Raw genomic sequence first — 24108 nt, 5'->3', positions numbered from 1 at the left:
TTAAGAGTCCATGCTTCCAATGTAGTGGATGCAATTTCCATCCCTGGTTAGGGAACTAAGATTCCCACAAGCCTCAGCGAAAAGATAAACTTATGGCAAAGCACTAGACCTCTCGAGTTAATGAATTTAGTGCTCTTTTTTTTTTTCTTCTTTTCACTCTTTTGCTATGCACCTTAACTGTCTATGGCCAGTATCCTGTTCTTTTCCTTCCTGAATTCCCTCGGGGTTCACCTCTGGGGATGGCTACAGAGGTTGTCCTGGTTTGATGGCCAGAGACCCTTAGAGGCAACTATAGTGACTGACTGCTTGATGGTCACAAGATCTCTTTTCTGATATGGCAGGCAGGCAACATTTTTTGTTCACATGTAATGTCAGTTTGTCTCATTGGTGCTTCCAAGTGTTAAGTCAGTATCTGTTAGATTTTTCCACTGTTAAAGTATTCTTTTCCTTTATAATTAATAAGCAATCTATGGGGGCTTCCCTGGTGATCCAGTGGCTAAGATTCTGAGCTCCCAATGCAGGCGGCCTGAATTGAATCCTTGGTCAGGGAACTAGATCCCATATGCTGCAACTAAAGATTCTGCATGCCACAACTAAGACCACAACTAAGACAGCCAAATAAATGAATGAATGAATAAATATTAAAAAAAACAACAACAATCTATGGAGTGATACTTTGAGATTGTATGATTTTCCTATTCACAATGACATCACAACAATGGTTTTAGCATCCATGATGATCCTTACCTGAATTAGTTACTGCTGCAAAATGGTGATTTTTCTAATTCTACCATTCATTCATCCGTGTTACTCATTTGGCATAGTCTGTAAAGGAAACCCCTACTCTCTTTTTTAAAAAAATCTCATTTAGGTTGTTTTTCAATGTTTTAATCATCTGTTACTATCAACTTTTCATGCTCAAAATCATACCAAACTGACCAGCCAGAGCCTCTTTAAGGAGCTTCCTGTGGCTTAGCTGGTAAAGAATCCTCCTGCAATGAGGGAGACCTGGGTTCGATCCTTGGGTTGGGAAGATCCCCCGGAGAAGGGAAAGGCTACCCACTCCAGTATTCTGGCCTAGAGGATTCCATGTATAGTCCATGGGGTCACAAAGAGTCAGACATGACTGAGCAACTTTCACTATCACTTTGTGCCCTTTCGGGCTTTCCAGGTGGCTCAGTGGTAAAGAATCTACCTGCCAATGCAGGATACCCAGGAGATGTGGGTTCGATCCTTGGGTCGGGAAGATCACCTGAAGGAAATGGCAACCCACTCCAGTATTCTTGCCTGGAGAATCCTATAGACAGAGGAGCCTGGTAGGGTTGCAAAGAGTCAGACATGACTGAGCTACAGAGCATGCATGGATGCTGTGTCCTTTTGACACACCATCTGTATTTGAGCACTTCCTTGCTGTCGGGCACAAGATGTTCCAGGCTCACCTGCTTCTTCTCCTGGGCTAAAACTTGGTATCAGCCATTTTCCCAGGGAAACAGTATTATGTCCAGTTTTGAGTACAGAAAGGAAAAAGTGCTTGTGTGAAACTGAACTGTATTCAAGTGAAGTAGAGAGGGGAGAAACTGAGGGGAGAAGGAAAGGCAATTTCAACATCTTGGTATCTCCATTACCCTGAATAATTTTCTTCTACCCCTATGCCTGAAGTGGGAAGGATCTTGCTGAGTTCAAAGCAGAGTTTCTGTATCTGGTATTGTGCTAAGCTCTTAATACAAATAATCTGCAGTGATCTTTGCAAAAAGCTTGTGAGAAACATACCATTTTACAGATAAGGAAAGGGGCTCCAAAACAGCTGAGTCACTTGCTCACGGTTACATTGCTATTAAATAGCAGACAGGAATCCAGGTCTAACTCCAAAATACACACCCTTAGATCATGAAATCTTTAAGGGCAAGAACCACATAATAGTTTCACAGCTGGAAGAACTCCCCTGGTTCAAAAGTCACTTCTCACAGATCAAAAGTTGAGGGCAGGAGAAAGAAAGTGTTGGGTCCAAGTCTGAAGCAGAGCTGGGAGCAGAAATTGTCTCATATTTACTCTCCTAGAACATACACATTTTATGAATGCTTGAACTTTTAAAATCTAAGAACAAATATAGAACCACCAGAATTAATCATTTAGCTTTTAAAACACAATCAAAGGGCTCTGGTGGCTCAGAGGTAAAGAATCTGCCTGCCATTGCAAGGGACATAGGTTCAGTCCCTGGTCTGGGAAGATCCCATATGTCAAGAAGCAACTAAGCCCATGCCCCACAACTATGGAACCTGTGCTCTAGAGCCCAGGAGCCGCAACTACTGAAGCCCAAATGTCCTAGAGCCCGTGCTCCACAAGAGAAGTCACTGCAATGAGAAGACCCTGCACTGTGAAGTCAGAGATCTGCTATTACAATAGCCCCCGCTTGCCAAAACTGGAGAAAAGTTTGCGCAGCAGTGAAGACCCAGCACAGCCATAGTAAATAAAATTTTTTAAAAACCCTATTTTAAAACACTGTCACTTCAAAGTTACCTTTAGGACCTACCATCTGCTGTTCTTCTCACACTTCCATTGAGAACAGTAAGCTGTCTGGCTAATAAATGCCTCAGAACTTACTTTCTCTTTCATCTAAGCAACTATTAGGAACCAACTTAAAAAAAAAACAAGGAAAAAACCCCCAAACCTACCAAGTGCCAGGCAGACACCATTATAGTATGTGATGACGGTGAAGCCTTTAACAAAAGCGTGAACGTCCCTGTTGCTGAAGACTTATCTTCTGGGGTTCATTGAAGAAAGAAAATAAAAAAGGCAATTGCATGTATAACGTTTACCTACCATTGCAGACACCAAGTGCTATACAGTAAAACTATTTTCTGGTTTCAATTTTCACAACAAGCTCCTGGAGTAAGTGTACTATTAACCATCGTAATTTCCAGAAAAGGAAACAGGTATAGACCGCTTAACTGAAGCACGCAGCCCGTTAGCGGAATAGCTGGAATTTGATCTAGATAGACGGGTTGGAGAAGGGTCTCTTCATAAGGAGTATTAGGTCCGCAGAAAGTTACCAAACTCTCTGCAGCAGGTGGGGGAAGGTCCCTCCTCTGGGAGACTGGGGAGCCTGAGAAGGAACGTGGACAACTTAGGGCTGGGAGGACACCTTCAGCGTGGCCAGCCCAATATATTTCAGGCTTACTCCCGTTCATCTCTTTTCTTGCCTTCTCTTCATCTTCTTTTGGGGTTTTTCTCCCTTTTCCGCTTCTCCTCCTTCCTCTCTCCTTTAACCGCTTTTCACCTTGTCTCTGGTTACTGATCAAAAGGTTTCCTAGTATTTCCTTTTTTTTTTTTTAAACCTCGAGAGTTGAACATTTTGTACTTTTGGCTTTAGGAAAATTAATGAAATCCAACTAAAGGGTCTCAGACAGCTTTAGTCGTGTCAAAGGCCCTTACTGGGGGGCGGGAGGATAGAGAAAGGTTGCGTAGAGGGTGGGTTGACTTCCCGCTGTCAACGGCTCAGCCTCTAGCTGGGACGCCGACTCAGAGCGGAACCAATGTGCGAGGGTCACGAACAGCGCCGGATTGGTTTTCTTGAGAAGCCTTTTCGCTGGTTCCTTTCGGGTTTCCAGACAGCGCGCATGCGCTCCCTGCGCTCCGCCGCTCCCGCCTCGGGCTCGGTCTAGGGCTCCGGGATGTCTGCGTTGTGCGACCCTCCCGGGGCCCCAGGGCCTCCCGGGCCTGCCCCGGTCACTCACGGTCCCGCGCCGCTCAGGTAGTCAGAGCCCCTGGCATCTTTCCCTCCCGCGCGGTCCCGCGCCGATCCCCAGCCTTCTCGGCAGAAACCCGGATCCTACCTCGAGAACTCGCGTCGGGGTTCTCAGAGATTCCTGGTCCGGTCTTCCCCGAACTCAGGGACTGCCTCACCAAAACTCTGGGCTCCAGTGCCAGCACTCCCAAGGTCTCGGTACTGCCTCCCGCTAAAGCCCAGTGTATCGTTACCCCTGATCCTGGCCTTGCTCTTCCAAGAGTTGGGACTATCAGTTTTGGTTTTTTTGGGGGAATATCAATTCTTGGGAACCCGGGTGCCCTGTCCTTTTTAGACCCGAGCGAACCCAGGGTCCCCTGACTTCATGGGCACTCCCTGAGCACCCAGGCCCCCAGAATCCCACAGAATGCTTTCATCTAGCCTTTCCCTCGCCCTCCAACGGAGACACTCCCCTCACCGTTGAGTGTTTTTATTTTTTGTTTTGGAGGAACCAGAGGAATGGCAGAGTCAGAGCCTTACCAGTCTCTAGAGGATGATGTCTTCTTTGGCAGAAAACTCACAAAGAGGAAGGGAATTTTGTCTCTTTCCATGATACTGCCTTCTGAACCTCTAAGACCGAACCTGTATGTTTTAGGGTGGGAAGGGCTGAAAGGCATTACCTTGTCTCTGCCCTGGGCACCTTGGTTCCTGGGGCATATTGAGGGTACTGGGACGGTAGTGGTTGTTGATGTGGTGGAGTCCAAGTGGTGGGTGGTTAGGGTGCTTGCTGAATATGGAAAGAAACAAGTTTGGGGAGGAAGAGCCCTTAATAAGGGGCAAATTTGGGCTTAGAATTTTCTTTCCATTAAGGGCAAAATCCAGGGTACTTGAGTTGTATGGAGGGGGTAGTTCTGTAGAGCTGAAAAGGTGTGTTTAAGGCAGATGTTATAGAAACACAAAATATACTTACTCAATTCAATGAATAATATTTCCCATATTCCAGGGGCTCCAGTAGAAGGGGATTCATTGTTGAAGAACAGAGAACTGTTAACTACCCTCTTGGAGTTGAGAGTCTGATTATTTAACCTTGGTTTCCTTCTCTGTAAAATGGGATCATAATAGTACCTACCTTACTGGGTTGCTATCTGTATTGAAATAATACACATACTTAAAAGAGAACTTGATGTATTCCAGGAGTTATACTGATTCTGTTGTTATTAAAAGAAAAGCAGCTTGCGTTTATTAATTAGTGTGAACTAGACATGCTGCTTCCATACTTTGTGAACATTATCTAATGAGGGAGGTTCAGTTATTCCTGTTTTACATAGAAAAGTACTGAAGCTCACAAAGGGCATGTAACTTGTCCTACACCTTCCAACACTCTCACTCTGCTTCTTTTGCTTCATTACAGTGCTCAGGAGCTGTCCCAGGAAATCAAGGCTTTTCTGACTGGTGTAGATCCTGTTCTGGGCCACCAGCTCTCTGCCCGGGAGCACGCCCGCTGTGGCCTTCTCCTGCTCCGCTCTTTGCCACCTGCTCGGGCTGCTGTGCTGGACCACTTGCGAGGTGTCTTTGATGAGAGTGTCCGGGCCCACCTGGCTGCCCTGGATGAAAGCCCCGTGGCTGGCCCACCTCACCTCCGTCCACCCCCACCTTCCCATGTCCCTGCTGGGGGTCCTGGTCTAGAGGATGTGGTGCAGGAAGTGCAGCAGGTGCTGTCTGAGTTTATCCGGGCCAACCCGAAGGCCTGGGCACCTGTGATTAGTGCCTGGTCCATTGACCTCATGGGGCAGCTGAGCAGCACTTACTCGGGCCAGCACCAGCGTGTGCCCCATGCCACTGGGTCTCTCAATGAATTGCTGCAGCTGTGGATGGGCTGTCGGGCCACCCGCACATTGATGGACATCTATGTTCAGTGCCTCTCAGCTCTCATTGGCAGTTGCCCAGATGCTTGTGTGGATGCCTTGCTGGATACCTCCGTCCAGCATTCCCCACACTTCGACTGGGTTGTGGCACATATCGGCTCCTCTTTTCCTGGCACCATCATCTCCCGAGTTCTCTCATGTGGCCTTAAGGACTTCTGTGTTCATGGTGGGGCTGGAGGTGGAGCTGGTGGCAGTGGTGGAGGCTCCTCTCAGACTCCCTCTGCAGACCCCTTCCCTGGATCTCCTGCCATCCCTGGGGAGAAACGGGTGCCCAAGATTGCCTCAGTTGTAGGCATCCTAGGGCACCTGGCCTCCAGGCATGGAGACAGCATCCGACGGGAGCTCCTGCGAATGTTCCACGATAGTCTGGCGGCGGGCACTGGTGGCAGGAGTGGGGACCCCTCCCTTCAGGCCACAGTTCCCTTCCTCCTGCAGCTAGCAGTCATGTCACCAGCTTTGCTGGGCACAGTCTCTGGAGAACTGGTAGACTGCCTTAAACCCCCAGCAGTGCTGAGTCAGCTGCAGCAACACCTGCAGGGATTTCCCCGAGAGGAGTTGGACAACATGCTGAACCTGGCCGTGCACCTGGTGAGCCAGGCCTCTGGGGCAGGTGCCTACCGCCTGTTGCAGTTCCTGGTGGACACAGCCATGCCTGCCTCCGTCATTACCACCCAGGGCCTGGCTGTGCCAGACACTGTGCGCGAGGCGTGTGACCGGCTGATCCAACTGCTGCTGCTGCACCTGCAAAAACTGGTTCATCACTGGGGACCATCTCTAGGGGAAGGGTTGTTGAGCTCACCCCCACCCCCCCGCCCTGTGCCCTTTCTAGATGCGCTCAGAAACCACGTTGGAGAGTTGTGTGGAGAGACATTACGTTTGGAACGCAAACGCTTCCTCTGGCAACACCAGCTTCTTGGCCTGCTCTCCGTCTATACCCGGCCTAGCTGTGGACCTGAGGCCTTGGGCCATCTCCTGAGCCGGGCCCGAAGCCCTGAAGAGTTGAGTCTGGCCACTCAGTTATATGCTGGGCTGGTGGTCAGTCTCTCTGGCCTCCTGCCCCTGGCCTTCCGAAGCTGCCTGGCTAGGGTACATGCAGGAACTTTGCAACCTCCCTTCACGGCCCGGTTCCTGCGCAACTTAGCGCTACTTGTGGGGTGGGAGAAGCAGGGCGGTGAGGGCCCTGCGGCCCTAGGGGCCCGGTTCGGGGAGTCTGCCTCAGCGCATCTGTCTGACCTGGCTCCTCTCTTGCTCCATCCTGAGGAGGAGGTAGCGGAAGCTGCTGCCTCCCTTCTGGCCATTTGTCCCTTTCCCCCAGAAGCCCTGTCCCCTTCCCAACTCCTGGGACTTGTGAGAGCTGGAGTACATCGCTTCTTTGCTTCTCTGAGGCTGCACGGCCCCCCAGGGGTGGCTTCCGCCTCCCAGCTTCTTATGCGCCTCTCCCAGACCTGCCCGGCGGGGCTCAAGGCTGTGCTGCAGCTGCTAGTTGAGGGAGCCTTACATCGTGGCAACACAGAACTGTTTGGAGGGGAAGTGGATGGGGACAATGAGACGCTCTCCATTGTGACAGCTCCTTTGGCTTCTGCCTCCCTGTTGGACACAAACCGGCGGCACACTGCAGCTGTACCAGGTCCTGGAGGGATTTGGTCTGTGTTCCACGCTGGAGTCATCGGTCGTGGCCTTAAACCACCCAAGTTTGTCCAGTCACGCAATCAGCAAGAAGTGATCTATAACACCCAGAGCCTCCTCAGCCTCCTGGTGCACTGCTGCAATGCCCCTGGGGGTACTGAATGTGCAGGCTGCTGGGGGGCTTCCACCCTGAGCCCAGAGGCAGCCAAAGCAGTGGCAGTGACCTTAGTGGAGAGTGTGTGTCCCGATGCAGCTGGTGCAGAGCTAGCCTGGCCTCCTGAGGAGCATGCCCGGGCCACTGTGGAGCGGGATCTCCGCATTGGCCGGCGCTTCCGCGAACAGCCTCTGCTTTTTGAGCTGCTAAAGTTGGTAGCAGCTGCTCCCCCAGCCTTGTGCTACTGCTCTGTGCTGCTGCGGGGGCTGCTGGCTGCCCTCTTGGGTCACTGGGAAGCCTCTCGCCACCCTGACACAGCCCACTCCCCCTGGCACCTGGAGGCATCCTGCACCCTGGTGGCTGTCATGGCTGAGGGAAGCCTCCTGCCACCAGCCCTGGGGAATATGCACGAGGTATTTAGTCAACTGGCACCTTTTGAAGTGCGTCTGTTGCTGCTCAGTGTCTGGGGCTTTCTCCGGGAGCATGGGCCCTTGCCCCAGAAGTTCATCTTCCAGTCGGAGCGTGGCCGCTTCATCCGGGACTTCTCTAGGGAGGGTGGGGGTGAAGGTGGACCCCATCTGGCTGTGCTCCACAGTGTCCTCCACCGCAACATTGACCGCCTGGGTCTCTTCTCTGGCCGTTTCCAGGCACCTTTACCGTCCACTCTCCGGCAGGGCACATAGCCTTTCCATTCTCCAGAAGCCGAGGGAGGTTGAGCCATGAGAGAGGGGGCCAAGGTGCTGCAGAAAGGTGGGAGGTTTCTCTCCTAAGACCTTGGCTTAAAAGAGCGCTGTCACTTTCTTCCTCCCCACCCTTTTTTCTAAATAAAATTTGCCGAGTTGAGAAAAACAGGGTTCAGTGCTTCTATCTGATGTTTAGGGCCAGCCAAGTCGGACAGCGCCTGGCTCAACAATCCCGCCCCCTCCCTCAAGCCCCTCCTGGCACCGCCCCCATGAGCATTTAGCGTAAGCCCTCCGCCAATGGGACAAACGCCCGGCCTCTGTGCGGTCGGGCCAATCAGGAGGCCGGAAGGGGCGGGCACTAAGATACGTGGCTCAACGCGCGCTGGGGGAGGGGAAGCTCCGGGTCAAGGAGCAAACCCGGCACAAGATGGCGGCGGTGGCGGCAGTGGAGGCGCGTAGGAGGCGGTGAGGAGCTCGGATCCCGGGGGCGCGCACGGGACGCCCCCAGGCCCCTAAATCCCGTATCTGTTCTTCTTGTATGTTCTCCTGAGACTCCGCCACCCCCGGCCTCGTGAGGACTCTGTTTCTCTGGAGCCGGCCTCAGGTTTCCCCAGCCTCCTCGCATTAGATCCGCGCGGCGTTGGGGGGCCCTTGTTTCTGGGGCACCGGACCGGTGGCTTTAGAAGGCCGCAGCCGTGCGTTCTTCTTGGTCTGGGCCGCTCTCAGTCGCCGCCCTCCCTGGCGGATTGCGGCGGTTAAAGCTGCCGCCTCTTTCCTGCAATGCGCGGGGCCACCGGGGCGGGGGACGAGACGCGGCCCAGCCTCCGGGAATGCAGCCTGGTGCCCTGCGGCCCCCAGCCGGGCTGGAAGCACCGTAGCCGGCAGTCTTGCTTTCCACTGCCCTTGCCCTTCTCTCGAGAGGCCCGGACCCTGCCCTGCCCTGGTCTTCACGTGGACACCATCCCTGGCTTGTTCGGTGTTCACGGTCGTTGGGCACGGCTGGGGCAGGATCTCGTAAGTTCACAATCAACCTGGATGATGTTACTCAAACACAACAATGATTTTGGTCTGCGTTCTGTAGTTAATATTACTGAAAGAACGGCTTGAAACAGCCATTCAGCGCCACAAAGTATTTACCAAGATCTAACGGATGTATTAGGGTGGGGAGAGGCGTGTACTGTTGGCAGCAGTGGAAAAGCATGGATCGTAAATTCTATTCTGGAAACCTGTGATCTGAAACAATAAACGGGTGCACCTTTCCCTGCGAGTCATTCCTAACCTTGGCTTGTGACCACCTCTTGCTCAGGGGCGTTCGAGGCCTTCCAGAGTTCTTAGGGCCTTCCAACAGGTTACATCTGAAAAATCTTTCAGAAATCTTACCCACATTGGCATCTCTCCAAACCCATTTTATGGATGTTGCAAATAAGACTCCAGAGAGTATTTAACTCAGAGTACTTCTGATTACTTCTGCTTTGGGCCGGTAGACATGGGGTCAGTGGCTCAGGGTGTCTGCTGCAGTCACTCCTGCTGGGGGTAGGGGGGCACATGCCTTGCTTTTGAGTTTTCTGGGAGCATTTCTTCTGCTTGTTTTGCTGCTCCTTGTCTCTGCTTGGCCTATTAAACGACAAAGCCTGGTGTTTTCCTCACCTTTCTGTCTGGCCTGGTATGCCTTGCCTTTTCTTCTGGAACTGGAGGGCTTACTCTGTTCAGTAATCTCCTTCCTGGTGAATTTCTTTACCTTTAGCTTTCCAGCAGATACCGAGGCCAGTGGTGGATACCATGTGTTTAGTAGGCCCTACTCTTTGGCTACCCTATTAGCAAGTAGCAGGGTTTGAGTAGTGAGAAGGCTGTTTTGTTTTTCCCTCTCCTATATGGAATGCTTTCTCAAAGTGTGCTACTAGATCAGTCACTGGGAAGAATGCAGATTCCCTGGGACCTGAGAATTTTCCTTTAACAGTCACTGCGCATAATTCTTAACAGACACTAAAGTTGGAGAATGCCTGTTTAGGATGTACTCAGAATGGGTGAATATATCCTTAACAAAGTAACTTGCTTCAATAAACCTGTTAGTCCCTTGTCTGTCGTTTGATAGCATGTTGGGGAAGTGGCAGGTGTGTAGTAACCTTAGGGTGATGGTCCTCAGTGAGGCAGGGCCTGCTGGTGCCTGGTGCACTGTGCTGTACATCATGAAGTACCTGAGCCCCAAAGTCACACAAGAGTTCAGTCCTGCTGTCACCTCATACTGTCTGTTCAGTCTTGGATGAATTATTGAATCTTTTATGTCTCAGTGTACCCATCTGAGATAAACTCCAATCCTACATTCACCAAGAAAACAAAGGGAAAAGAGTTAGTGCATAAAAAGTTGGTTCTGAACACTGGTTGCCCATTAGAGCTGTTTTGTTATTGTTTAGTCGCTATGTCATGTCCAACTCTTTTTCGACCCCATGGACTGTAGCCTGCCAGGCTCCTCTGTCCATGGGATTTCCCAGGCAAGACTACAGGAGTGGGTTGCCATTTCCTTCTCCAGGGGATCTTCCCCACCCAGGGATTGAACCCACATATTCTGCATTGCAGGCAGATTCTTTACCACTTAGCTGCCCCAGAAGCCTTAGAATTATTTAGGGGAGTTTCAAATCTGATGCCCAGGTCCTACTTCAGGCCAGTTAGATCAGAACTTCGGGGTGAGACCTGGGCATTGACACTACTGAAAACTACAGATAGAGTTAAAAACTATATAATGCAGTTAGCCAGGCTCCTAGATGTATATTAGTACTCCGTACAAGTTGAAAGTGAAAGTCGCTCAGTCGTGTCTGACTCCTTGTGACCCCATGGACTATATAGTCCATGGAATTCTCCAGGCCAGAATACTGGAGTGGGTAGCCTTTCCCTTCTCCAGGGGGTCTTCCCAATCCAGGGGTCGAACACAGGTCTCCCACATTGCAACCAGATTCTTTACCAGCTGAACTACAAGGGAAGCTCAGTACAGATTAGCTCTTGTTATTCAAGCTCAGGTGGTGATAGTGGTAACATGTGTCAAAGTTACAGGAGTGGAGGTCCAAGGAGCAGGATGATTAGAGCGTTAGGGGTGTTAGGACCCCAGGAAGTGTGACCAGCAGGCTAGCCAAGGGTACATCTTTAACTTTTTCTCTGCCACTCCCCTCAGTGGACAGGCATGGCTTAACTTTGTTTCTGTGTTCCACACATGTGATCCCACCACCTCCCCTGGGACTGGCTGTTACTGTGACTTTCCTTCGAGAGGCTGATGTAACCTGAGTCAATACCTGGCCTCTGAAGGCCAAGGATCCTTTGTCCACTTCCTCTGCCTTTTGAAGGGAAGGTGTGAGTGAGCCAAATTCTCAGGCCTTAACACTTAGCCCTGGGTCCAGTTTGCCTTCTTTTGCTGTTTAGTGGGAGTCTTAGCTTGCTCCCCTTTTAGGGTTGTGATGGGAAGAGGCCCTCACTTCTGAAGTGGGGCCCTTTCTGACCCTGCTCTGATTATTTCCTCGTCATCCTTTTCCTTCTAGGTCTTGGACCGCTTTGGTACTGGCCTGTTTAGGGGTCTGTCTGGGAATTACCTTCGCTGTGGATAGAAGCAACTTCAAGACCTGTGATGAGAGTTCCTTCTGCAAGTATGCTATTTTTGGGAGACTGGAATGGAAAGTAGGGTGATGTGGGAGGTATCTGGCAGGTGAGGTAGCGTGGGTCACTGCAGCTGATGGAAGGACTTAGGGGCCTCAGGGAGCCCTACCCCCTTCTCAATTGTTTGACTTGACAGGAGGCAGCGAAGCATACGGCCAGGCCATTCTCCCTACCAAGCCTTACTGGACTCTCTGCAGCTTGGTCCTGATGCCCTGACAGTCCATCTGATCAACGAAGTCACCAAGGTCAGGGGAGAAAAGGAAGAGTCAAATGAGGGTGGAGAAATGGCCAGGGGGTAATTGGGGAAGGGGAAACCTATGGCCCACATCCCATGCCATCTAACCTTGGGACTTTTACTTTGTGAGGAATTCAGGTCTCAGATCCCTTAGGCAAAGGGCCAGAAAGAGGAGATCCCCTCAGGAGCGAAGTGGGTTCAGAGGGCATTCCTTGGTGTAGCTCTTTCCTTTCTCCACTCCCTGACTTCTGCCCCCACAGGTGGTGCTGGTTCTGGAGCTCCAAGGACTTCAAAAGAACATGACTCGCATCAGGATCGATGAACTCGAGCCTCGGCGGCCCCGATACCGTGTGCCAGATGTGCTGGTGGCTGATCCCCCCACAGCTGGGTAAATTTCCCCTGAGAAACATAGCCACCTCCATGGCCCTTTCCTCCTTCCTAAGGAACCTTTATCTGGCGGATGACTTTCTTTTCCACGTTGGGGTAATAGATGAATAGCACCTTGTTGCTCTCCTCAACCTTCCTTCATCTCCTCCTTTGTTTCAGTTGTTTTCTATGTTGATTGACTGGCTGAGCCACATGGCTCATGGGATCTTCGTCCCCCCACCAGTGATTGAATCTGCACCCTCAGCAGTGAAAGCAGAGTCTTGACCACTGGACCGCCAGGGGACCCCTGGCTTGGTTTCTCTTTCACCCTTTACCTTTGTGCCTTCAGCAGACAAATACAGCTTTCTCAATATAAGAGGAAATCAGCAAGGCCATGGAACTTGCCTTCTAGGAATACAGTGTCTCTGTAATTGGTTCCTCCCTTCCCTTCCTGTCCTGTCCCACTGTCTTGTCTTGTCTGTTTCTTCTTTTCTGGTGTCTTTTTTTCTTTCTTTCCTCCCTCCCTTCCTCTCTCCTCTCTTTCTCCCCAAGGATTCAGGATGGGATTATTCAAGTACGTGGGCCATGACACACTCACATTGTTCCTTGCATGGCTCTCTGTTAAGTGTTTAACTCAGAAAATACCATGATAAACCCTTCACCCAACCCAGACACATAACATCTCACTGCCCTGTACCCCTGACTCCTTCAGAGGTGATTGTTACTCAGACGTTCATTGCTCCCTTGTTTCTTTGTTCTCACAGTTATGTTGTGAGTGTATGTGTACACACAGATACACACACATACATATGTGCATGTGCCTAAGCGATAAGTTATGTGATTTTGTTGGTTTCTGAGCTTTTGTTTGTCTTGAGTTTCGTAGGGAAAGTATTTTAGTGAATGAGACCTTTTGAGATTTCCTTTTTTTTCACTTACGTATATAACTCTGTTGCGTGTAGCTTTAGAAATTCATTTTTACCGCTGTATAATATTGTGTTATATGAATATATCCCAACTTAACTTCTCCATTTCTGTGTTAATGTGCATTTGGGTTCTTTCCAGTGTTTTACTCTTCACTGTGTTGGCTTGAACATTCTTGTCCATGTCTCCTGTCTCCCTGTGCAGGAGTTTCTCTGTGATGTATTGCTAAGAGAAGAACTACAGAGTGTAGAATATGGAAATAATGAACTTTCTAAGATAAAGCCAAAGTGGCTTGCCAATTTACACTTCCACCAGCTATATATGAGACTTACTGAATTGCATCTTTTCCAACCCTTGGTACTATTGGACTTAATTTTTGTCAGTGGGAAGGCTGTAGGATGATGCCATGTGATGGTCTTGGCTTGCTTGTCTTTGCAGGTTATTAATGATGTATTGAGCACGTCCTCATCTTTTGTTTATCTGTCATTCTGGTTTACTCTTCTGTGAACTGGAAGTTCACGGCTCTGCTCATTTTCCTTTCATGTTGTTTGTCTTTGCTGATTTGTAGAAATTCGTTAGTCTTGATACCAGTTCTTTATTACGTACATGTTTTACAGCTGTATTTTCCTGGGTTGTAGCTTATCTTTTCACTTTTCAAAAATTATAGAATAATTTCAGATTTATAGGAAAGTTTCAAGAATATTATGAGAGTTCCTCTATACCTTGAATTCCTATTTTCCCCTGTTGTTCAACATCATTGTTGTATATTTGTATGCCTAATGAATAGATCATTATTGTTAACTAAAGGTCTTTTACAAATTTTTTTTTAATTTTGATTTTTTTCATTTTTTTAGTTGAAGTGTAGTTGATGTACAATATTATGTAAGTTACAGGTGTATGATATAGTGGCTCACAGTTTTTAAAGGTCTTATTCCATTTATAGTTAGTATAAAATACTGATTATGTTCTGAGTTGTACAATATATTCTTGTAGCTTAAAGTCCATACTTTATTGTTTCCGACAGTCCCATTTAGGATTCTGTTTTATCTTTAGTTAAGTCTGCTTAGACTCCTCTAGATTGGGACAGTTTCTCAGACTTTTTTCTCATTTTTGACTGCCCTTAAGGTATCTGTCAATAAACCAAAATTCTGAAGTTTATGTTGTCAGGTATATCAGTCTGGTGTTCACAGTTTCTAAGTTGTGTTTAAATAATCTTTCTCTATCTCAGAGTCAGAAAAATGTTTCTTTATATTTTCTTCTAAAGGTTTTACTTGAACATTTTAAGTCATAATCTGTCTGGAGTTGTATCTGAAATGAGATAGGGTTGTGATGCCATTTGTTTCCTCTACAGAAAATGTGTTTTTCCTATTATTGTTCATGTTTTTCCTCCTGACCTCACTGAACTGCCACGGTGCCTGTTACATTTCAAAGCTCTGAGTGAGCCTGGGTCTGTTTCCAGGCTCTTTATTTGGTTCCTTTGGTCAAACCTGTCTGCCCCTGTTCCGTTACCATACTTCTTGAAAGGCTCTTAGCGCTTGCCCCTCTTCTAAGTCTCGTGACTACTCTTGGCACTCTGCACATCCTTATATCCTTTTTGATCTCTTTCCTAGGCTGTCTATCTCTGGCCGGGATGACAACAGCGTGGAGCTCACCATCGCTGAGGGTCCCTATAAAATCATCTTGACGGCACGGCCGTTCCGCCTTGACCTACTGGAGGACCGCAGCCTTCTGCTCAGTGTCAACGCCCGAGGACTCTTAAATGTAGAGCACCAGAGGACCCCCAGGGTCTCGTGAGTACAGGGTCAAGCACTGAAGGAGACCTAGTGTGAAAGAACCTAGAGGTGTCGTAGGGTCTGGCACCGGGTCCCTGGGAGGAGACAGGGTGGCAGCAGCCAGGTGGGGGCTGGGGCCTGGGAGAAACTGGCCAGCAGGGAGGGTAGGAAGCAGGCCTGGGTCCTGTACAGACCAGGAGGCAGTCACTTTGGTCCGTCGTCTGTACCCCGGGCACCTCCTCAGGGAGGCCTGCCTAGATCTGCCTTTCCCTCTCCCCCTCTCACACCATCACATTTCCCAGATTTATTTTCTTCCTTGTTTTTGTTTTTGTTTTGGTTTTTGGTTTTTGGTTTTAATTTCCTCCCCTGCCCCACCTCTGGAAGTTTGTCGACTGAAACTCACGTTTATGTTTCTGTTTCTGTGTTGGTTTTGTACCCCCTTCCCCCTTCCCTACCCATCTCCTCCTGCCCCAGTTTCTCGGATAAAGTTAGTGTCACGCTCGGTAGCATTTGGGATAGGATCAAGAACGTTTTCTCTAGGTAAATCATGACCGCTGGTACTGTATCTGTTCCTCTGCCCTTACCTGCCCCTCACTCTGGCCCCCAAGGAAGGTCCCCAGACCTTTCCATGGCCTGCCCTTCATTCGCCCACTTACCCCAGCTGTATGGTCTCTGGTTCCTGTCCCCCATTCCCCTGGCTGGGAGCCCCCTGGGAGAAGGAAGATGAAATGTTGAACGTCCTTGAGGCGTGTAGGGAGCTTTTTGCTTTGCCAGGGGGTGGAGAGATGCTGCCTGTTGCTGGGGTTCCTGGCTCTCAGCTGGCATGCACTGAGGCCCTGGGCAGAGCTGCTTTCCAGCTGCCCTTGAAAGCATTCTTTGGCAGAATCTCTTGTTTAAGTCCCTGCATATAAGCCTGACTGTGTGTAGAGGCTTGACCATGGTTATGACTCACTTGCTTTGCAAAACCCTGTGTCAGGCCAAGAGGCTGAGGCCCAGTGAGGGAAGGTGGGGCCAGAGTCTCTTGGTAGAGGCAGCAGGGCCAGGACTGGCGTTCCAAACCCATGCCCTTGACCTGCCTGCCTGTCTCTTCTGGAACGCTGGCAGAGGCTGGTTGTTGGGCCTGTGTTTGGAAGGCGCCTCCAGGTGGCATTTACTTCTCATTTCCCTTTCTCATGTCTCTCCCCATCCTCTGCACACTTATCTGCTCACTGGGGGTCCCTCTTGAAGCTTTAACATTCAGTCCCTTCCTCCAATGCCTTCGTTCCTTTGGACCCTTGGCTCTCTATTCCCTCACCCCTCCTTCCACTAGCCCCTCGTCCCCGCCCCCTCTGGATTGGAGCAGACAGCTCTCCTACCTTCCAGGCAAGGATCAAAAGAGCCAGCTGAGGGCGATGGGGCCCAGCCTGAGGAAACGCCTGGGGATGACGACAAGGCAAGTCGGTGAGGGTGGCCAGTTGGAGCACAGGGCTGGCTGGGAGGTCGGAGGGGAAAGGCCCCCGAGAAATCTGAGCTTAGTCTTGCCATTAGGGATGGGATTTAGAAAACAGGCAAGGAAAAAGAGAGAACTGGTGTGTGATTGGGCAGTGGTCCACTTTCCTCCTTCCAGCCAGACGAGACCCAGGGGAAGCCAGAGCATGATGAGCCAGGAGCCTGGGAAGAGACGTTCAAAACTCACTCTGACAGCAAGCCTTACGGTAGGCGCTGGGAGAGCCTTGGGCAGGGGCGTAGGGGTCCTTGTCAGGCGACAGCTCCGGAGCTTACCTTTTGCTTCTCTTCCAGGCCCCATGTCTGTGAGTTTGGACTTCTCTCTGCCAGGCATGGAGCATGTGTATGGGATCCCCGAGCATGCAGACAACCTCAGGCTGAAAGTCACCGAGTGAGTACCGCAGTGACATCAGGATGGGAGGGAACAGGTCAGAAGTCAGGGCTGTGGGGGCTGTGCATGCAGATTGGGTGCTCCAGATGAGCCTGGATCACTTCCCGTGCCCAGGGCGCCTTTGGCGGTCAGACTTTCTGCTTGGAGAAAGGGCAGAGGGGCCAGTGTTTATGCTTCATCTTTGTCTACGGGCTGGGGGCTGTGTGCGCCACGGTCAAGGGTTGGTCTGCCTGCCTGCAGGGGTGGGGAGCCATATCGCCTCTACAATTTGGACGTGTTCCAGTATGAGCTCTACAACCGCATGGCCCTGTATGGGTCTGTCCCCGTGCTCCTGGCACACAGCCCCCTTCGGGACCTAGGCATCTTCTGGCTCAACGCTGCAGAGACCTGGGTTGACATATCCTCCAACACTGCTGGGAAGGTGAGAGCACAGGCGTGGGGAGGGATCAGCGGGCCTTGAGTCAGACGCACGTGCTGGGCCATTTGCTTCGAAGAGGTTGGTGGGTGGCCTGTCTGGATACCTGTTGGGATTGGGTGAGAGACGGGCCTTGGCCTCGTGAGCAGCATACGAGTTCCCCAGTCATTCCCAGAAGACACACACCCATGGGGAAGGTGTTTACCTTCCTGCATTTATCATCAATACGTTTATTATTGAGTTTGCATCAAGAGCTAGACCGTTTTATCCATGTGGGGAAAACACTGTATGTTGAGTTAGGAAGACGACAGAGGTTAAACAGGTAACAGAAGTCTAGATGAGCTTAGTGGTGGTGAGTGCTGCAAAAGAAATACAGCAGTTGGGGGGGGTGGGGGGAGGATGGACAGGGCTGCTTGTGAGGGGGCCGAGGGAAGCCTCACTGAGGAGGTGATGTTTAACTCCAGCCTGAAGTGTCTCAAGGAGCCCACTGTGAGAGCACTCAGGAGAACACTGGCTTGGGAAGCAGGAGGGTGGGGTCAGACCTCTCTCTGGTCCTCCCTGCAGACCCTGTTTGGGAAGATGCTGGACTACCTGCAGGGCTCTGGGGAGACTCCACAGACTGACGTTCGCTGGATGTCTGAGAGCGGCATCATCGATGTCTTCCTGATGCTCGGGCCCTCTGTCTTTGATGTCTTCCGGCAGTACGCTAGTCTCACAGGTATGTGGCCTCCCTATTCCATCGGCCTGCAGCCTGCTTTCCTGATCCTTGTCTCCCCGAGAAGGGTGACTGTGCATTTTCAGCAATCCTGTGCCTCGGCCTGTTCTCTGGCTCGATCCCCTTGTATCTCCCTGAATTTCCAGGCATCCCCATTGGCTCCAGATTGAGCCTGACCCCGCTGTGACCCCATCCCCCCCACCCCGAACCTGCAGGGACCCAGGCATTGCCCCCGCTCTTCTCCCTCGGCTACCACCAGAGCCGCTGGAACTATCGGGATGAGGCTGACGTTCTGGAAGTGGATCAGGGCTTCGATGATCACAATCTGCCTTGCGATGTCATCTGGCTGGACATTGAGCATGCCGACGGCAAGCGGTATTTCACTTGGGACCCCAGCCGTTTCCCTCAGCCCCGCAATATGCTTGAGCATTTGGCCTCCAAAAGACGGAAGGTAAGAGGGCTGTAGCCGTGGTTGGTTTTCTCAGGCACGATATCCTTGGAGAGCTCTGACCACCCATGGTCCTTGCCCACAGCTGGTGGCCATTGTGGACCCCCACATCAAGGTGGACTCTGGTTACCGCGTACATGAAGAGTTGCAGAACCTGGGTCTATACGTTAAAACCCGGGATGGCTCTGACTACGAAGGCTGGTGCTGGCCAGGTAGGTGGGCCCAGAAATGAGAGGGTATGAATGGGAGACCAGGGAGCTATCGTGGAGGCCGGTTTGCCCTTCGTGGGTTGAAAGCCATCCTTGACTTCTAGGCGCAGCTGGTTACCCTGATTTCACCAATCCCAAGATGAGGGCCTGGTGGGCTAACATGTTTCACTTTGACAATTACGAGGTACGGCAGCCTGTCTTTCCCACACTACCTCTTGGAGTCAGTCTCTGCCTGCCAACCCTGCTGTGGTTGGTTGCTTGTAAGATATCAGGGGCCTTGATGATCCTGGCAGGACCCTGAGAGGTGCATCTTGCTGGACTCCCAGGAGCTCTCTGCTCTCACACTGTTCGTTGTCTTCCTCCGCTCTGTCCTCTGTTCCCATTTTCCGCCTTGTGTTCTCAGGGCTCAGCTCCCAACCTCTATGTCTGGAATGACATGAACGAACCGTCTGTGTTCAACGGTCCTGAGGTCACCATGCTCAAGGATGCCCAGCACTATGGGGGCTGGGAGCACCGAGACGTACATAACATCTACGGCCTCTATGTGGTAAGGGGGCGAGGAGAGGCCGGGGCCCGAGAACAGGCACTGATGGCAGCTGGCTTTGCTCCTTACCGCCTCTCTTTCCTGTTCCCATGCAGCACATGGCGACCGCAGATGGCCTGGTGCTGCGCTCCAGGGGCATCGAACGCCCCTTTGTCCTGAGCAGGGCTTTCTTTGCTGGCTCCCAGCGCTTCGGTAAGATTTGGAGGAGAGATTTGGCAGAAGGACCTGGGTCTGGTTCTAGGGGAAGTCTGTCCATGCAGCCATTTTCTGAGAGTGGTGCGCTTCCTCCCAGCTGTGCATTTAAAGGGAGGCAGGGCATGGGGTGGCCAGTCCCTGTTTGAGTGCTCTGGTGAACTCCGCCACTTTCAGCAGGACCCTGGGGGCCCCAGAGCAGGTGTGACAGGTCAGAGAGGTCAGCTGTCTTAAAGGCTGAGCCCTTCACTGTAAGTAAATGCCTGCCTTCTTCTCTTCCTCAGGAGCCGTGTGGACTGGGGACAATGCTGCTGAATGGGACCACATGAAGATCTCCATTCCTATGTGTCTCAGCTTGGGGCTGGTGGGACTTTCCTTCTGTGGAGGTAAGAGAAGGAGGAATCCGGGGCCTTGATTTGGTGGGAGAGGGGCAAAATAGGGGGCACAGACGGACCCTAGGCTTGAGCAGAGAACCGCTTACCCAGGCCGGGGCCTCTGGGGGGCTCCTTAGACCTCCCTCACCCTCTTTCTAACTTGCTTTCTCCCTCCCCTCTCCAGCGGATGTGGGCGGCTTCTTCAAAAATCCAGAGCCAGAGCTGCTTGTGCGCTGGTACCAGATGGGTGCCTACCAGCCATTCTTCCGGGCTCATGCCCACTTGGACACTGGTCGGCGAGAACCGTGGCTGTTACCGTCTCAGTACCACGACATAATTCGAGATGCCCTGGGCCAGCGATACTCCTTACTGCCTTTCTGGTACACCCTCTTCTATCAATCCCATCGCGAGGGGATCCCGGTCATGAGGTAAGGCATTCACTTGGGTCTGTGGAAAGTGGACTGAGGTGGCTGGGAGACAGTGGGGATGACGGGGCTCCATCTCTGGGCTCTTTTCTTCATTCGCCAGGGCCTTGAAAAGGAGGGAAATCTGATTGCAAGGGGAAGAGTGAGAAGAGACCAGTAGGGATGAATAGCAGCTAACGTCCTGAGTGCTTATGTCATGCCAGGCATCATCCATCACTACCCGCAGAGCCCGAAACAAGTTACACAAGTGTCCTGCCCTTGTGAGGAAGACAGAGACGTGTAGACAAATATGTAAATAGGAAAATTGCCAACACTGACAAGCTGTTTGTAAAAAGTAGAACAGGGTAATGGAATTAAGTTCCACAAACAGGCCATGTAAAGATGAGGCCTGACTGATGAGTAAGACAGCCACTTGTGATCCAGAGGAGCAATGTTCCAAGCAGGAGAGACTGCAAGTGCATACATTATGAAATGGAAACCAGTTTGGTGTGTTCCAGGAGTAGGAAAAAAAACAAAACAAAACAGTGTGTTTCAGGGGTAACGAACCAGAGGGAGAGGTAGGTGAGGTAGAGTGGAAAATAGGACCTGATCCTGGAGGGCCTTTTAGGCCAGGATAATAAAGTGGCCACTGGAAGGTCTCTCTGCAGAACATTTTCCAGAAGGAGCCGGGGAGGAGGCAACGAAGGTGGGTTGGGAAACCAGATGTCTGGTCCAAGGTTAGGTTGCACAACTGAGGCCTTACTGGCTGCCAGATCCAGGTCTTACCCCTGTGCTCTTCTTATTGCCAGTTCCTAGGGTAGCATCTTTGACTTCCACCAAAACAGCAGGTGTCTTCCATTCTTGTCTTGCTTCCTTCCTAGGCCCCTGTGGGTGCATTATCCTAAGGATGTGACCACTTTCAGTATAGATGATCAGTTCCTGCTTGGTGAGAAACAAGGACAGTCAGTGGTGGGTTGGGGTAGGGCTGAGAAGCAGGAAGCCCTGTGGGGGATGTGTCTGTGGATGTACAGGAAGGGAGGAGGGTCAGAGGCCGCTGGTGCAAGGGGGCAGGTGCTTTAGGGCTCCCTCTTTGGGAACTGATCCCCCCAATTCAGAGTGGATTCTGCCATGTTTTAGGGGATGCATTGCTGGTTCACCCTGTATCAGACTCTGAGGCTCACGGTGTGCAGGTCTATCTGCCTGGCCAAGGAGAGGTGAGTTAAGAAAGGGCGTGGTGGGGGAAAGAAGGTGGAGGTCAGAGAGGGTGAAGAGTGTGGGGTCCTCTGTGCAGTGAGTGACCGAGGCTATCTTCTGCACCCACAGGTATGGTATGATGTTCAGAGCTACCAGAAGTATCACGGTCCGCAGACCCTGTACCTGCCTGTAACTCTAAGCAGCGTGAGTATGCCTGACCCAGCTGCCAGCTCCATGTGCCTCTAGGTTTCCAGAAGGGGGGGAGAGTGTGTATGCTGGAGTCCAGTTCCTAAGGGGGCACAGACTTGCAAGAGGCACAGCATGGCTGCTTCATCCCGGCACTGGTCTCGCCCTAGATCCCTGTGTTCCAGCGTGGAGGGACCATCGTGCCCCGGTGGATGCGAGTGCGGCGTTCTTCAGACTGCATGAAGGACGACCCCATCACTCTCTTCGTTGCACTCAGCCTCCAGGTGAGTGCGTGGGCAGGGAACCGCCACCTCCATCTGTCCGCCCTCCAGGAATGCAGTCCCCCAGGGCAGGTGCCCCTCACTGCCTCCAGGGCTCAGGCTCTCACCTGTCCCACGTCCTGCTCAGGGTACGGCCCAAGGAGAGCTCTTCCTAGACGATGGGCACACGTTCAACTATCAGACTCGCCATGAGTTCCTGCTGCGTCGGTTCTCGTTCTCCGGCAACACCCTGGTCTCCAGGTAAGGAGGAGCCCTTTCTTCCTCGGCGGCCTTTGCAGGACGAGGCGTCTGGGCCCCGGGATGCGCGCAGCTTGCTGTGCTCTCCTCCTCTCTGCTCTGATCATTGTTTTCCTGCTGGGTGTCCATTTTTGCTTCTTCCAGCTCCGCAGACCCCAAAGGCCACTTTGAGACACCAATCTGGATTGAGCGGGTGGTGATAATAGGGGCCGGAAAGCCAGCAACCGTTGTACTCCAGACAAAAGGTGAGTGATCTGGCCCCCGGGTTGGGGACCCCTGCCTATGGGAAAGTAATTGTTCTTCATCCTGGCACTCTTTCTTCCTCCTCCACCAGGATCTCCTGAAAGCCGCCTGTCCTTCCAGCATGACCCTGAGACCTCGGTGTTGATCCTGCGCAAGCCTGGCGTCAATGTGGCATCTGACTGGACTATTCACCTGCGATAACTGAAGGGATGTTGGGGTGGGGTGTGATGGTCATGATAGTTACTCTTCTTTCTGCCCTGGAGTTTGACCTTCCCCAGACTTCACCTTTCTTATCTCAAGATCCAGGTTTCTGCCAGCATCTGGGCAGGATGAGAGGGCTCTCCCTGGGTCTGAATTTCTTTTGTGATCTCCCGACCTCTCCCACCCCACTGACACTAAATCTCCCATCATCTCCAAATATCCTGTTGCTCTAACTGGAGCACATTCACCTGTGAAGACCTGGGGATCACAGGGCTCTTGCTGCCCTTCGCCTTCTTTTGGGAGCCCTCAGTCTCCTCCACACCCTCTCCATTTGTTTCCCTTGCGTGTCGATGCCATTTCTTGGAAGAAGATGACGGCAGTGAGCTTTCGGCCTCCTCTTCTCCTTCCTTCCCCACCAGACTGCTCCTTCCTCCTTTTATTTCTTCCTTCTTGTTCTTCTCTGTTATCAGCCCTCCCCTGATACACTGGGACCACCCCTTACCCTGAGAAGGGATGAATGGATCAAAGGAGTGAGGTTGCTGGAAATCATTCTCTTCCCTGGCATCCCAACCTTTCCTCTCTCCGCTTCTATCTAGAGCTGCTGCGGTTCTGACAGGGGCGTTCTGTCTCCCCTGTCCCTTGGGGGAAAGAAGTTTACACTCCTCAAGATGGGGGTGGGCAAGACTTCTTTTGCCTCCTAAAATTTTGTCCCCTTGAGGGGCATTCAAGATGGAGAAATCACTTGTGGTTTCATGGAATCACGGTCACCTGTATTTATTGCTAGGAGGAGGCCGAGGGTGGGGGGACATGATCATGTGTGCCCAGGGCTGACCTAAGGCCCTGGGTGGTGGGTGGGGAAGAACTCACTGGGGACAAGGGGTGGGGATATTTGTGGGAATTTTTTTTTACTTCCTTTTGGCCCCCAGCTGTGACAGGTTTTGATAAAAGGAGAAACAATAAAGAGAGAAACCATTAATTACTGTTGGTGTCTGGATTCTAGTTCTGGGTTGAGCCACAGACCCTTAAAAGCCGAGGACCTGACATTTTCAGCCTATGCCTCGTTGCTTGAGCAGAAGAGTTCAAGCCTTCATCAGCTTGCTTGATGCCAATACGTCACGAAGGAACCCAGCAAGATTGTCAGACTTTAGTGGGCCTAGTTCATAGTGGTGACTAGAGCTAATGGGGTCCCTCTAGAAATAGCTCTATGTTAGATGTTCTCACACTTAAGACTGCTTTTCTTTTTTTAAAATTTATTTTTGGCTGTGCTAGGTCTTCACTGCTGCATGGACTTTTCTTTTCCCAGTGGGGACTGGGAGCTACTCATTGCAGTGCACAGGCTTCTCATTATGGTGGCTTCTCTTGTTGCAGAGCATGGGCTCTGGGGCGCTCGAACTTCAGTCGTTGTGGCTCATGGCCTCAACAGTTGCAGTTACTGGGCTCTAGAGCACAGACTCAATACTGGTAGTGCACAGGGGCTTCGTTGCTCCCCAGCACATGGGATCTTCCCAGACCAGGGATTGAACCTGGGTCTCCTGCGTTGGCAG

The 24108-nt window shown here is 51.4% G+C and overlaps 2 protein-coding genes across 5 annotated transcripts; both read left to right on the top strand.

Moving 5' to 3' along the window:
* Positions 1-3612: 3612 nt before the first annotated feature.
* INTS5 (integrator complex subunit 5) lies at positions 3613-8278 on the top strand. Of its 2 annotated transcripts, none has more exons than XM_020899533.2 (2): positions 3613-3751; positions 5136-8278. In XM_020899533.2, the coding sequence occupies exons 1-2, from the start codon at positions 3672-3674 to the stop codon at positions 8110-8112; spliced, it is 3057 nt and encodes a 1018-aa protein (XP_020755192.1). In that variant the 5' UTR covers positions 3613-3671; the 3' UTR covers positions 8113-8278. The 2 variants fall into 2 exon arrangements, with proteins under 2 accessions (XP_020755192.1, XP_070313587.1); XM_070457486.1 differs by lacking the exon at positions 3613-3751 and adding an exon at positions 3822-4368.
* Positions 8279-8470: 192 nt separating this feature from the next.
* Positions 8471-23544, top strand: GANAB (glucosidase II alpha subunit). 3 transcript variants are annotated; one of them, XM_020899534.2, is made up of 25 exons: positions 8471-8577; positions 11637-11741; positions 11888-11996; positions 12247-12374; positions 14884-15063; positions 15520-15585; positions 16408-16477; positions 16652-16739; positions 16825-16921; positions 17162-17342; positions 17901-18054; positions 18267-18502; positions 18585-18711; positions 18813-18892; positions 19112-19255; positions 19348-19444; positions 19729-19830; positions 20003-20246; positions 21104-21168; positions 21360-21436; positions 21546-21620; positions 21773-21886; positions 22011-22123; positions 22265-22365; positions 22455-23544. In XM_020899534.2, the coding sequence occupies exons 1-25, from the start codon at positions 8540-8542 to the stop codon at positions 22562-22564; spliced, it is 2901 nt and encodes a 966-aa protein (XP_020755193.1). In that variant the 5' UTR covers positions 8471-8539; the 3' UTR covers positions 22565-23544. The 3 variants fall into 3 exon arrangements, with proteins under 3 accessions (XP_020755193.1, XP_020755194.1, XP_070313588.1); XM_070457487.1 differs by lacking the exon at positions 8471-8577 and adding an exon at positions 8940-9126; XM_020899535.2 differs by lacking the exon at positions 15520-15585.
* The last annotated feature ends 564 nt before the right edge of the window (positions 23545-24108 follow it).

This window comes from Odocoileus virginianus, chromosome 28, assembly GCF_023699985.2.
Source record: "Odocoileus virginianus isolate 20LAN1187 ecotype Illinois chromosome 28, Ovbor_1.2, whole genome shotgun sequence".
Lineage (NCBI taxonomy): Eukaryota > Metazoa > Chordata > Mammalia > Artiodactyla > Cervidae > Odocoileus > Odocoileus virginianus.
Note: the sequence above shows the minus strand (reverse complement) of the source record. Positions and strands in the feature narration are given on the sequence as shown.

Excerpts from the sequence above, each read along its gene's own strand:
- INTS5 (XM_070457486.1), top strand. The coding sequence starts at position 4,244 with ATGGCAGAGTCAGAGCCTTACCAGTCTCTAGAGGATGATGTCTTCTTT. Across the intron at positions 4,369-5,135 it reads GAACCTCTAAGACCGAACCT|TGCTCAGGAGCTGTCCCAGG; the intron begins GTATGTTTTAGG and ends GCTTCATTACAG.
- GANAB (XM_020899534.2), top strand. The coding sequence starts at position 8,540 with ATGGCGGCGGTGGCGGCAGTGGAGGCGCGTAGGAGGCG. Across the intron at positions 11,997-12,246 it reads TGATCAACGAAGTCACCAAG|GTGGTGCTGGTTCTGGAGCT; the intron begins GTCAGGGGAGAA and ends CTGCCCCCACAG. Across the intron at positions 18,893-19,111 it reads TTCACTTTGACAATTACGAG|GGCTCAGCTCCCAACCTCTA; the intron begins GTACGGCAGCCT and ends TTGTGTTCTCAG.